At 39.6% G+C, this 15,444-nt stretch overlaps 1 protein-coding gene across 19 annotated transcripts in view; it reads left to right on the forward strand.

The window, feature by feature from the left end:
- ANK3 (ankyrin 3) overlaps nt 1-15,444 on the forward strand; it is a 520,456-nt gene that overhangs the window by 495,145 nt on the left and 9,867 nt on the right. For 18 of the 19 annotated variants that reach the window (XM_075841157.1, XM_075841158.1, XM_075841153.1 and 15 more), the window contains 3 exons: nt 5,119-5,265; nt 10,880-11,540; nt 13,024-13,357. In XM_075841157.1, coding sequence (XP_075697272.1) covers nt 5,119-5,265; nt 10,880-11,540; nt 13,024-13,357 — 1,142 coding nt within the window. The remainder of the gene's footprint in view (nt 1-5,118; nt 5,266-10,879; nt 11,541-13,023; nt 13,358-15,444) is intronic. The other variant, XM_075841164.1, reaches the window with a different exon arrangement.

Genomic DNA, 15,444 nt, shown 5'->3' on the forward strand with positions numbered 1-15,444 from the left:
CATCATGTACAAGACGGATGTGCCTAGACAGTGGTGTATCCTCTTTTTGGTTTATAGTGCTTAGATGTTTAGAAATTCTCCTCCGTAATTCTTGTATTGTCTTCCCTACATATAACTTAGGACAAGAGCAGCTGGCTATGTAAATAACTCCCTTGCTACGGCAATTAATAAATTGTTTAATCCGATAGGATCTGTTATCAAGTGGATTGGTAAATTCTTTTGTAGTAGCCATTAAGTGGCAAAAAGAACATCGGCCACATGGATGAGAACCAGTGACCGATGTCTTCAGCCAATTTAATAACCCTACTCCTACACTAGCGACATTCTACGCACTGCCGAAAATCCACAAGATGTCTCGCCCAATACCGGGTCGCCCAATCGTGTCTGGCAATGATAGTCTTACCCAAGGCATTAGTATGTACTTGGATGAAATCCTTTCGCCATTTGTCACCTCCCTGCCTTCATTTCTAAGGGACACGAAGGATACCATCAACAGGATCCAGGAGATTCATGTGACCTCTTCTACATTTATTGCCAGTATAGATGTAGAATCACTTTATACTAATATCCAACACCAATTTGGCCTCACAGCAGTTGCACATTTTTTGGGTACCAAGGGAGTTCAATTTCATGCTCATAACAAATTCCTACTATCACTACTCCGGTTTCTTCTCACTCACAATTATTTTTTATTTGATCACAAATTTTATTTGCAGACCAAAGGAACAGCTATGGGCACTGTTTGTGCACCTACCTATGCAAACCTATTTTTGGGGTGGTGGGAGGATACCTTGGTCTTCACTGACACTTTAGCTTCATACACTTGTCACATCCTGTTCTGGGGGAGATATATTGATGATATTCTCCTCCTTTGGGATGGGGACCTAAACACATTTCACGACTTCATGCACACACTCAATTCTAATCATATAGGCATGAAATTTACCCACGTCATTCATAAAAAGGAGATCATCTTTTTGGACCTAAAAATCTCTCTGGATCCTGCTGGTGGTATCCACACGGATATCTCACGTAAACCAACGTCCACTAATAGCCTGCTGCACTGGGACAGTTATCACCCCCCTGCCTTAAAGAAGGGAATCCCAATAGGGCAATATCTCCGTGCCAAACGTAACTGCTCGGACGAGCAGTCTTTTGAATTGGAGTGTAGTGGGCTTTTCACTAAGTTTTTGGCACGTGGATATCCCAAAAAATGGCTACACAAAGCGTATGCCAGAGCGAGAGCCACTGATAGAAGAGATCTATTATGTGAACGTAAATCCGTTACTGATCAACAATTAACAGTCACTGGCAAATCTGCTGTAATGACCAGTGTAAGATGCATTGGGACCTTTGATACTGGCTCCAAACAGGTTCGTGATATTCTTGAACGTCACTGGCCGGTTCTCCTGGCAGACCCTGACTTACAGGGTGTTGTTCCTTCCACACCAAACATCACATATCGAAGAGGTAGAAATCTACGTGACTATCTGGTGCATAGTCATCATTCTGGAGTGATTTCTGTGTCAAAAAATTGGCTGAAGACATCGGTCACTGGTTCTCATCCATGTGGCCGATGTTCTTTTTGCCACTTAATGGCTACTACAAAAGAATTTACCAATCCACTTGATAACAGATCCTATCGGATTAAACAATTTATTAATTGCCGTAGCAAGGGAGTTATTTACATAGCCAGCTGCTCTTGTCCTAAGTTATATGTAGGGAAGACAATACAAGAATTACGGAGGAGAATTTCTAAACATCTAAGCACTATAAACCAAAAAGAGGATACACCACTGTCTAGGCACATCCGTCTTGTACATGATGGGGACATTCGCTCCTTGAAATTCTGGGGCATTACGCAAGTCAAACTTGGCCCTAGAGCAGGTAACCTTGACCGCAAGTTGTTACAGGAGGAGGCACGTTGGATCCATCGCCTTGGATCTCTCAGCCCAGGAGGCCTCAATGAGGGATTTACGTTTGCTGCTTTTCTGTGAATCCTACACGTTACCCAAACACTGGAACTATACTTCAGTTTGTGTGATTATTCTGGTACTGTACTGACAATGTAGTCATTAAACTCTTTATAATCTGCCTTACTATGCACATTTCTTATATGAATATACTACTATCAATCATACTTAGTATTTGCTTCAGGTACCCCCCAGGCTACAGCTTGGTAAGCGACATAGCGGCGGTTTGAATATTTTGATCAATTATAACTCACTGCGTTTCTTTATGAGTCACTTTGATAGCAACTGACTCTGAATGCTTGGTCTCTACTAAGCCCGATGAGTGTAATATCTCATACCTTTTATCTATCCATAGATATTATTGTATTATTCTGTATACTACTTATATCGCTGTCTGACATAAATGGCATTCTTACTATGCCGTTCTGGTACACCTTTGCGCGTATATCTCTGGTATTTCAGCGTGTATACTAATTTGCAATGCCTATCATGAATCTGCTCATTTTGATTTACCCTAGTTTATTAGCGCATTGATCTATTAGTCCACTGATAACCTTCCCAGATCACAGTAACATCTTTTGTGCTGCTTACAGTAATTGTAACATCACCTTTAATCACCTCACAGCGCCAGCGTGTTAAATTGTATTATTATTGTATCACTCTGTTCACATTGTGCGTTTGTGCACCGTTTTACAAACTCTCTAGTAAACCCTTTTTTTTTTTTTTTTTTTTTTTTTTAATAAAATTGTATTATTATTGTATCACTCTGTTCACATTGTGCGTTTGTGCACCGTTTTACAAACTCTCCAGTAAACCCTTTTTTTTTTTTTCTTTTTTTTTTTCTTTTTTTTTTGCATAGTAGCAGTGTCCCGATACTGTGTATAGCGATTATCTTGCTGTCCGGCATATACGGCATTCTGATTCAGTCATGCCAGTACACCAGTGTGTCTGTCTCCGTGTGTAGACTCGTACACTTATCTACAGTGTCCATGATAACTCTGCCTATTATGTCTTTCTACCCTATAAACGTATTGATCTATAAGCCCACTAATAACTTCTTTAGATCATAGTAATATTGTTGTGCCGCTCACAGCAACTATAATATCGTCTTTAATCAGGGCACAGCGTTTGTACCTAGAATGGTACTATTACTAATCACATTCGTTACTATCCCATCACTTTTCTCACTTTGTGCCTCTGTGCACTTATCTATAAACTCATCGGTGACCTCTTTCTTGTATTATAGTAATGTTATGATTATATGTACAGCGATTACCATCAAGCAGCCTGGTGTGCTTGTGCACTTGAGTGCTGTTCATTGGTGGCATCTAACTAGTAAGTGATTGGTGGCAGAATCTGTCAATCAACGGAGGAGGAGGCTCGGTCCTCTATTCCTCCTTGGATAGGCTATCGACTGATTGTGGACACATGTTCAGCTAGTTGCAGTGAATACTTAATGAGACTGACACCGCCGCTCGCTGTCATTGGCCCCCGATACCCCTGAGGACGCTACATCGTAGCGAAACATGTCGGGGGGGCTTCTACCTTTATTTTAATAATTGTCCTATTGACACCTTTGAATCTAACTAATAACTAGCGCTCTGTGGTTGTGGTACTTAACCCTTTCTAGACAGAGCTCTTACGTCTGGCACTGTGCTAATTGCTGTCAGAAATGGACATTAACTTTTAAATTTCATGTAGTCTGTCCTTGTTGCAAATTGAATAAAGACTTTTTTATTTTATTTTTACTCTTTAATAATGGTTGGAAAACCGGGCTTATTTCTGCCGGCAGGCAGCCTTTTTTTAATTTAACTGTTGCACGCCCACCAACTATTGAGGTCCGCTCCATTGTATTTTTTGCTAAAGGGATTATCTGGGCACGGATAGCTCATCAGTATCCGACACACAGACCCCACACCGATCAGCTTCTCCGGCTGCCTCTAAACACCAAATGTCCATGCCGGAAAGCAGATGGCTCCGGTCACAGAATAGCGGCCGAGCTGCAGTACTGTGAATAGGAGCAGAGTTGCAGTTCTGCCACATAGCCGCTACGCACGGAGCCATCTGCTTCCGGCTCCGAACACTGCATACCCTGCATTACATCCGGCGCCCGGAGCAGCTGATCAGTCTGGGTTCCGGGTGTCAAACCACCACCGATCATATACTGATGACCTATCCTGTGGATAGGTCATCAGTTGTCCGTGCCCGTACAACCCCTTAAAAGTCACCATTAAGTTCCAAAATCGAATTTTCGTCAACTTGCCATTTGGGCAGCGGACTTCCACATTTTGTCTATTTTATGTGTTCCATCTTTTGACCTTGGCAACCTCTTCTTTACTAGTTGATTTCTCCTTCATAGCGAAAGCACCGCCTGATTTCCTGACTCCTGATTTAGGAAGCATTGCAGATGGCACAGGGACTACTTTCAGTGCCCCTCAACAGGGTCTCTTTATTAAAAACATAAAGCGTCCTTAAACATCGGTCCTCTGCCTTTAGTCAGTCATTTGTAGCTTGCTTGTAAGTTTACTTTGTGGGAAACAATACTTCCTTGCGGTGATGACCATTCCTGGAAGTTGAATATCCTGCCTTCATTAATGCAATATAGTCAATTTTAACTTTTTAAGCAAGAAAAGAGACCTGAGCATAAAAGAGTACAAAGGGCTGGATACTGAAAGGCATATGTCCACTACCCCATAAAGTACATACTGCATATGGCAAGGAGGGCTCCAGCCATAAAATAAGATAAACAATACAAGCTTTAATACTCCTCTTACCACAAAGATGGATCCTCTTGGCTCAGACTCTTTCTTGATGGAATGGCACAGATAGTGAATGCCAATAACGATACCCACTTAAGGGAAGGAAGCTTAGTGCTGCTCTGTTCTCCAGTCAGGAGAGAAGCAATTAGGGGTATAGCACTCTGCCCCTGTTCAGACAAAAGCACCCCAGCATCAGCCCACACCTTATGAAGAGCGCATGTGGTTTGATATTTTTAATCAAGACTATTAGCAAAGTTGCTTCATTTTTTAATTTTAAATGCACTATAGCAATAGAAATAATTGGTTTCAATCTTATTTAATGATTTATGTATTTAATGAGAGTAATGTAATTATGTGTTTTTTTTTTGTTTTGTTTTTTAATTTAGCTGATACGTTAACCAATGTCCTGACAAAAGTCAACCGAATAGATATTGTGACATTGCTGGAGGGTCCAATTTTTGACTATGGAAACATTAGTGGCACCAGAAGTTTTGCAGATGACAACAATGTGTTCGGTGACCCCACTGTTGATGGTAAAAGTAGATTACAAATATGAATTGCAGATGCTTTACATATTATGTAGGTTGGAATGGAAAGGAGTTGATAGTATTCTACAAATGTTGTCCATTATTATAGATAAGATGGCAGTTCTCATTCATACTGCAGGTAAAAAATATTTGCTCTATAACTAGTCATGCAGGTTAAGTACAGTAGTAATAAGTTAATGTATGGGATTGCTGAGGAAAGATTTGTGCAATGACTACACACACTAGGGTTAATTTCATAGGAATCCTATGAACCTATCAGTATATTTTTGGAGTGTGGGAGGAAACTGGAGAACCCACCAAAAATAGGAGAACATATAAACTTCATGCATATTTTGCCCTTGTCGGATTCAAACTCAGGACCCCCCTGCTACTAAGCCACTATGCTGTCCCTTTGAAGTATTCTTGTAGCACTTAAATTACTAAACTATATTGGGCAATTGCTTTTTATTCAGTTCCCTAATATTGTCACGTGTAAAACTAAAAGTAAAAAACAATTGTGCACAGAGAGAAGAGATTTTGCATGGTCAGCAGTTCCCTCGTTGAATTCAGTTAACTTTACACATAGCTTTTTATCCTGAAAAAAATAGGTACTATTTCAATGCTATAATAATTTTGCTTGATTTGTAAAACCGTAAATCAGTAACGCGGGGGAAAAAAAAAAAAGTGTGGCCAAACTGCATTAGGAGCCTCTTAACCTGTAGTAAGAGTTATTTTAAATGGATTGTCTGACAATGCGGTCCGGCTTCTCTTACCCCCAGTGGTCAGCTGTTCTGACCAGGGGAAGCCGTCCATATAATGCATTGCATGCTGGATCAGCCAGAGCAGGAGCGACTCTCTATTCTGTCACAAAGCGTGGAACGCGCTCTATGACGTCCATGGGCCCTAACAGGAAATCAACATGTAATGGTGAGGTGTATTGACATAGTATATGGGCATTCTTCCACAAATTGTTTGTGAAAGGTCTAGAAATATATAAAATGTAAAAAATAAATGTATTACATTTAGTTTACTAGTTTTTAAAACCGGAATAGTTCGATGGGTGGAGTTGGTGACATCACTATGTAGGAAATATCCATTTTGGCGATTCAAAGAAATCGAACAGAAATTGGATTCAAAAGACCAACTCCAGTATGTTATGCAGGCTAAAGTAAAATAAATTGTTTAAAATAAATATCCAGCCTTTAACACCATATGGTTTTTAGCTCCAACATTCTGTGCCAAATAATTTTTTAATACATCTTTAGAGTTGTGATATTTCCATGTTTCGGATACAATGCTCTAAACCCCCTACATAGACATAAAGTTAAATGCGAAGATTCTGGCTACTTAACGTTTATAAATTGAACTGCATTATAAAGCAGTATTTAGTAAGCTCATAAACTGCCAGCAGTGGTGGCTGAAGCCAACCAGCATCCACCAACTCTATGGCCCACATGTATATGCAGCCTACGCCAGGTTTTGGCATAAACTGTGACAAAAAAGTCACAAATAGCAGTATGCGTCAAATCTGCGTTAAGATTTGGGACTTTTCTTGTCAAATTTAGAAGTGACAAAAACTTAGTGGGTACTTCATTTTTCGTCAAATTTATTACGTAGAAAGCCTGAAAATGGCGCACATTTTTACACAAATGTTCACCTCATAGCAGATGTAGATTTGTTTTTCTTCAAAATGAACCAAATTTATTAAGAGTGCAACGTTTAATACATTTGGGGCAAATCACGCCAACTATCTCCTTTAATAAGACTAGTGTAAGATACGCCAGGCATAGTAAATGTGGGTCTAGGTCTTGGCAGGGGATTTGGAGCTCTGTATAAGGAAAACAGAGCTCCAACCACTAAAACATAAAGATAAATGAATCACCACAGAATTTTAAACCAATTTAGACGAAAAAAATATATATGTTCAAGGGAGGACATTCACTTAAAGAGGCTCTGCCACCAGATTATACGTGCCCTATCTCCTACAAAATCTGTTCGGCACTGTAATGTAGATAACAGTATTTTTTATTTTGAAAAATGATTAATTTTTGAGCAAGTTATGAACAATTTTAGATTTATGCTAATTAGTTTCTTAATGCCCAACTGGGCGTTTTTTTAACTTTTGACCACGTGGGCATTGTAAAGAGTGTATGACCCTGACCAATCAGCGTCATACACTTCTCTTCATTCATGTCCATTTGTATTCACAGCACACTGTGATCTCACAAGATCACCCTGTACTGTCACATACACCCACATTAACTTTACTGAAGTGTCTTGAGAGTGAATAGACATTTCCTCCAGCCAGGATGCAATGTTTATTCACGCTCCCGACACTTCGGTAACGTTTCTGTTGGACTTACTCACACAGCACAGCGTGATCTCGCGAGATCACACTGTGAATGACAGAACAGCGTGATCTCGCAAGATCACACTGTGCCGTGAGTACGTCCCACAGAAACTTTACCGAAGTGTCGGGAGTGTGAATAGACATCGCGTCCTGGCTGGAGGCAATGTCTATTCACTCTCAAGACACATCAGTAAAGTTAATGTGGGTGTATGTGGCATTGGTTGTGATTGGTCAGGGTCATACACTCCTCTTTACAAAGCCCACTTGGTCAAAAGTTAAAAAACGCCCCGTTGGGCATTAAGAAACTAATTAGCATAAATCTAAAATTGTTCATAACTTGCTCAAAAATTATCGCTTTTCAAACTAAAAAATACTGTTATCTATATTACAGCGCTGAACAGATTATGTAGGAGATAGGGCACTTATAATCTGGTGACCGAGCCTCTTTAAGGTTCACGTTAAACGTCTCCTTACATATCTACTTTTTAAGAAGCTAGCGGAGCTCCACAGTCAGGACCTTCAAATGTAAGCCATAGAAGGTGGGAAAAGTGTGGGGAGTTAGGTCCTACAGCCTACCCTTGGGAAAGAGGCAGAATTTCTGAAATTTGTTAATGTAATAAAGATGTTTTCATTTCACTGAAATATAATTCATTTTAAATTAATTATTGAGATAATACCAGAATGGTTTGTGAATGCTAAAAGAGAGATAAAGAGAGATAAAGAGAACCATCACAACCAACGGTATAAACCTTCATGGTGGACCCCAGATCAGGTTTTGTGCCATAACTGGGGGGACACTTATCTAAACCACAATTAAGTATGTAATGCAATGTTATTTACAACTGTGTTATGTTGCACTCTACACCTGCAGACCTTCATTTGGACATTCTTGTCATAATGCTTACCTTAAGTGCATGCATGTGAGAAGCATTGCACCCTTTGCAGTTTCATATCATCTTCTTATTTAACCAGCTTGAGTCTGCATCTGCAATTCTTAAAGACTGAGCAACACTGTTCCTGTCTCTCCTCTGAATCTATTACACCTCATCAAGACCAGACTACAGACTACTGCTCTTTCAATATAAGAATCAGATCATTCACCTAGAATGTATTATCGATTAAAAAACAAACCAAAAAAGTCAGATTTTCATTGTGGAAAGAGAGCAGAGGGCTCCAGTGCAAAAACAGCGTGTGGCCCTCTGGCTGAGAGCAAGGTCCGAAGGCTCCTAAATATATAAAAGGTATCGAGATCTACTCCCCCACAATGATCAGTCGGGAGACAGTGGGATTGTCATATTTTAGGTACTGAATATTAAGAGTAATACGTCATGTTTAATAATAATAATCATCATCATCAATATCCCCAGTTACACTGACAGCCACTTTAAGCAATCACTTTTTTAGTAATACTTTTCACCACGCATTGGAAAATTGATGTGACTTAATGCACTTAGCCAGATCTGTCCATTTGATACCCAATATACAGCAATCCATGAATACAAAACAATACCAAGTAGAGAGATTCCTGAAGTATTTTAAGAACAATATGTTCTAAAGATAAGATACAATAAATGTCATAGCCATCCAACAATTTAAAGTTCTTTTTCCAGTTCCAGAATACCCAAGTCACAAGGATCTTTAAAACCTTGTTTTTTTCTACCTCTGTTACAAACTCACTTAAAGAGCATCTGTCACTTTTTGCAAGTTAAAATTAATAGTACTTTATAATATATTTTTTAGGGAATATTCGGTGAAATGATGTTGCTTACATTTTAAGTATTTCAGTCTAAAGGTTTACATCTCTGTGGACAAGTTTATGGGGTGCAGGGCAGGGGTGAAATGGTTAAAGCATACCTCCAGTAATCCACTTACAAACATTTTAGGACATGCACCTCTATGCACTCACTGTGTAAATTCAAGTTTCTAATCTAGAATTAAAACTTGCTCTGTGCTAATTGGTATCTTCATACACAGTCAGGCTGCACATTCCATTCAATTCAGTATGGGGCAGAGTAGGAGGAGGCTTGAATTATTTCAGCCCTATGCTTTCACCGTTCTGCAGTTAGCTGAAGGAGTACATAGATAAATGAGTGAGATATAGATAAAATAACTTGAATAGCTTACTCAAACAGGGAATTAAAAGCTGTCTGTGTCGGTATAGGGAACTTGCAAGCTAATAAAGTCCTGTGATTACAGCAGCATCTGCACTGATTTTTAGCAGGCAGTCTCTGCTGTGTGACAGGAGTGTGACCATAGAAGTATGCTAACTGTGGACTAGGAAAGAATCTTGGCAAGTGTAACGTGAGTTAGCAAGTGTGTAGACAGTGAATGGGCTGAATCTCCACTAGATCTGTAACATGGCAGACAATGATAACTTCTGGTTAGTGAATTAGGAAAGAGAGGTCTATAGCACAAACATCTTTTTAAGGGAAAGGCTTCACAAAAGGTACTATAGGTGAAGATCTAAGAGCACTGTGAAGTTTTTATTTTTCACTGAAGCCATTCTTTAACAAATTTTAAATAAACGCCATTTTGATTAAGAAATACCAAAAGATTCAGGAGGATCACAACAGAACAGAGAAAAAAACACCCTTACAATATTTAGCATTCTAAAATAATTAGTGAACAAAAATACAATGAACAGCTTTTTGGCGACAGATGCTCTTTTAAAGCTTTAGTTTGAATGATCATTTTACAATATATGTTGCATCATTTGTATTGTCCTTTCATTGTGTAACATAACCGTGATCATTATAAATGTATCTGTGTGTTCCACGGCTTACTATTTCTTTTTCTTTTTCTCAGTGTTTCTGATGAATTCTCTTCCCTCTCCAAGATCATCTTATTCATCACACTCTACTCATTCACTTATTGTTACTATACCTGAAATATTATTATAGAGAACCTTTCTTGTACCACCTCTTCCCTTTAGATTTAGCTTCTTGTTTCAAAATGCTCCGTAGCCTCTTATACCAGTGTGGAAGATTCCGTTTCCAGATGCACTGGCCTATTTTAATTCACATCTAAAATAAGAAAAATAAAAGTTAATTAATAGGGTTGAATAAGAAGCTATATATGTGGGAAGATGTTCGCATACATACGAATGTTTACACCATTCCCAGTCAAAATGTTTTATTTCAGAATAACATTGCACGTTCCATGTGTTCAATCATTATATCATATCACAGTGATACGCATGCTTTGTACTGTAATTTTGTTTTTGTTGTTTCATAATCCATTTCATTCAGGTCAGTGTACTGTTTTCCTCAGGTTATCCTACCATTCAAGTGGAACTGGAAACTCCCACTGGTTTGCGTTATGTGCCTCCCACCCCCCTCCACCAAGATGATTTCTTTAGCGATAATTCTAGTGTAGAGTCACCCCTTAGAACTCCTAGTAGACTGAGTGATGTAAATCAACAGGGAAATGGAGATATATCAGCTGCTCCACCCGTGGTGGTGGCAGAAGACACATCTATAGATGACAATAGATTGGACTACTTAATTCACAGTCCTGATGCTTCTTTTGAAATGGCCATTCATCGGGTGAAATTTGAAGATGTTAAGTTGCATGATGAACCCCAAAGTGAGGGTAGCTACATCGAAGTTGACAAGTCTATTCGATACAAAGAACAAAAACTGATTGAAAGAGCAGAAGAGACTGACCAGCTTGAGAGAGATACATCTGGTCCTGAGGAGGAGATCACGGAAGAAAGGCTTAAATTACTGTTTAAGCATCTTCATCTTGAAGAGGTTGAGTCAGAGGAGATGACTGAGGAGAAGGTGCAGGCCATCCTCAAAAATGTTGAACAAGCAGAACAAGAGATGTCTTCAATTGCAGGTTGGCACACAGAAGCATCAAGCATTCATCTGGAACAATCAACGCCTGAGCGGAAACTCAATAGTGAACTGTTAGAACGATTGGATGACAGGTATGTCACAATTTACCCCTTGTAAATTGGAAAAGAATCAGAGAAAATAATTTCATTGGTACTTTGTATGATTTATTGCAGAAAGGAAGTGTGTAAAAGAAATTTGAAAAGTTGGGAAATATAGTCATTGTTGTATCTAATCTAAAATTGTACAGACTGTCAAAGAGCGACACTTACTGTGTTCATACAAGTTGAGGTGTGACCTTTTGTTAAACTCGCCTAAAGCTTAATTTTTCAAAAGATCTACGATTTCATGCATGTGCATATTCTTCAATAGTTTTTAATTTACAGAATAAATGGGTATTCAAAACGTAAACATTTATCACCTATCCATGGAAAAGATGATAAATGTGACATCATGAGTCCAAACAATGGGACCCTGCCGATCAGTAGGATAGAATTCCCTTCCTATTAACACATCCACGGTGATGAGTAATGGAAGAGAATGTGTATTGTTGTTTCATACAACCCTATGGGAGGTACAGAAACAGCCGAGTGAGAGCAGACATGCTGGTGGGGAGAGACGGGACTGGAGACCCTATTTATAGAATTGGTGGAATATCCCTCCTACATAATTCATGAAATAATACATAATGAACATACAGTTAGAACCAGACTGACACTTTCTGGAGCAGAATAATACATTTTATAAGTAGATTTATAAGTTGTAAAGAAGAGACAACAGAGGAAGTGAGAATAGTAAAAGTCTGGACTGTCCTTCCAAAAAAACAGCTATGATCTAGTATAAACATATACAACCTAAATATTTGCCTTCATCTTGCACTTCGAAATATCTTATATTAAAGTATTTAAAAGGCTCTCTCTTTAAGCATGACAACATGTAGGAATGTGTAAATCTGGGCCCATGGAATTAGGCCTCATGCACATGACTGTAGCCATGTGCACGGCCGTGATTTTCGGGTCGGCTGGGGGCGGAGTGTCACCCGCAAGCTGCCCGCAAATCGTGGGCCGTGCACATGGCTGCTGCCATTATTTGCTATGAGCCTGGACCGCAGAACACGGTCGTAATAAGACTTGCCCGTTCTTTCTGCGGTCCGGGCTCCTAGGCCATGCACGGACCGTGGAAACCACAGTCGTGTGCATGGCCCCACAGGAATGAATGGGGCCGCAATTCTCCTGTGGATTTTCGGGGAATTGCGGCTGCAAAATCACGTTCGTGTGCATGGGGCCTAATAGCTTTTCAGTACATTTTTGGGTATTATGGCTTCTTTGTTTTTATTACTGGTTGTTGAATTTCCATAAATATTGAGAGAAGTTTTAGAATAATAAAAGCAGATAGACCAATGAGCGACTTGAATACATGGATCCCAGTCTGCTTACTGTTCTTAATAGTAATTATAATGCAAGATGTCACAGATTACAATGACAAAACAATTTGCGATGGATTTTCTATTTTTGTGCTTTTGGACTGTACGTAATATTAGGTAATAAAGCTTTTTTTATTTTGTTTGTGCTTTTGTAGCCAAGAGTCTATTACCTCATATCTTAAGGGAGAAGTAGGAAGACTGGGATCTAATGTTAGCCCTTCTGAGTCTTTAACAGAAAGGAAGACCAGTTCCAGTGCTCCGGAGAAAGAAACTGTGAAACTAAACGAAAAACAGAAACCAAAAACACTCCATGGCAAAGTGGAACAGACAACAGCATCAACGGGATATCAGAAATCAACAGAAATGACAAGCAAGTCAGTAATAGGAGAGCATAAGAGCTCATTACCTATTAGTGCAAAACGGACTGGCTTGGAAGAAGGAAAATCCAAGCCCCCAACCCATACAGAAGAAGGAACATCTTCTGAAAAGGTACAGTTCAATTTGTTTCAAAGCTTTTGACATAGTCAATGTCCAACCGAATGGATTTGGTAACCTTGTGATTTAAAAAAAAGAAAAAGAGGTGAGCAATGTAGAATTCATTTCTTACCACACAACTCAGAAATTCAGACCAGCACTCATGACCTGTCTTTAAGCCTATGAGAGATTTACCTCTATACCCAATATGAAGGTACAACCTGCATAACAAGTTGACTAACATTGTAAACACGACTTTACTTATTTGGTACAAATCCTGAGACTTGTCATGAATTTTAGTCCAGAGCTGCATTCAGAATGGTTTATGTTGCTATAAGATCCAGTAGACAACTTGTCAACAGTTACACCCCTCAGCTCCTACTAAGCAATGCTCTCTGCCACACTGCAATTAGAAAGTTACGTTTTCTTATGTTGGATTACTGTGCAGTTCCTGCGGTAAAGACTATAGTTCCCAGAATGCAAGTCATCAGTGCAATATCTGGGCAGACCTTTGGGAATGTTGGGAGATTTGAGGTCATTAGGTTTCAGAAATGTGGATGAAGCTATTGGGAGCGGACTGTAACTTAGGATACATAAAGCAATCTATTTGCAAAATTACCTAACTTTTACGCAGATCTTCAGCTTCTTTCACACAGCAGTATTTTGGTCAGCATTTTGCAATGCCCCATTCACATCATGTTTTTTTTTCCTACGGTCTGAGGTATACGTGACAGATGCTATAAATCAGAAACGCTCTGTCCGGGGACTCTAGCCCTGGGATGCCATACATACATGGACAGTGATATCAAGAGCTTTACAACGCAGAAGTTACCGAGCAGGGCATTGGAAGTGCTCTGCCCCAGGGCTCCGGCCTTGGAGAAGCTCCCCGACATATACATTTATAGCATACCGGTGATCTACGCCATACAGTGGCATCCGTCACCTGCAGGCGCCCATGTTATAAAAATTATTTATGTTGCGGTATCCCTCAAAATGGAATAGTGTAGTCTACTATGCTATTCCATCCTTCAGAAAAAGGTATACGAATGTATACCAGCCCAACAGAGGCCAAAAGGACACTCTTTTGACCTCCGGCAGGCTAATGGAGCCCCATGGACACGTTTAGCGTGCACGATGGGAGCTTGATGTGATCTGAAGCAGAGATTAGCACAACCAGGAGTAAGTCCAAAACACAAGAGAGTTACAAATTTTTTGCCTCTGTTTATGTTCCACTCCCGAATTTAGCTTACAAATTTCTGATGCAAAATACTGATCACAATATTGCTGTGTGAAAGTGGCCTAAGTATGTAGACAACATACAGTACATAAAGCAGTGGTTCAGAAACATGGTTCTTAACCTGTGGGAACTATACCCTAGGAGTTACGTGGCATAGATCTAGGGGACGTGTAGTGCACTCAAGTTATTATTCTGTCTCAGACTTTCTCTTTCCTCTTTAACTATAGCAACCTGTTCTGTTGAGGCACTTTTGTAGGATGTTTCAGACATTGTTGAAAGCGGTTTGTTACGGGGACATTAGTGCAGTCTACTTTTTGTCATGCTGGCACTTTTGCATATTGGCTGCTTTAGGTGCTCTATTATAGGGGATTGTGGTTGGCACTAAAGTGGAGGCAATGTGATTGGCACTGTAGCCTCTGCTAGGAGGCAAGGTTGCTGAATTTTTCATGGCAGCACTGTGATACCAAAAAAATTTATCAAGATCTTAATGCACCACACATATATGTCCCTATGTTCCATCTCTAAAATTTTGAGCCACACGCCCCTCAACAGCCATGACTTTCAAACATAAACCTAGGCAGTAACATCTGTTACTAATAGCTGCAATATTAGGCAGTTGAGCAATTTTGTTAGGGGGTACTTAGATGGCTTAGAAACCGTGAGAACCTCTAATTTAGAAGACATAGCACTGCCTTAACACCTATGGAGTTTCGTATCAAATGGTCTGTAAAAAGAACAAAAAAACCATGGGGTGAGATTTATTAAGACTGGCGTTTCATACGCCAGTCTTAACTTTTGTTGCTTTTGTTGCTTCTTACTCCTGTGGTTTTATTTTTGTTTTTTTAAGAGAAGCACGCCTTGAAAT

The sequence above is a fragment of the Rhinoderma darwinii genome, chromosome 11, assembly GCF_050947455.1.
Source record: "Rhinoderma darwinii isolate aRhiDar2 chromosome 11, aRhiDar2.hap1, whole genome shotgun sequence".
Taxonomy (NCBI): domain Eukaryota; kingdom Metazoa; phylum Chordata; class Amphibia; order Anura; family Rhinodermatidae; genus Rhinoderma; species Rhinoderma darwinii.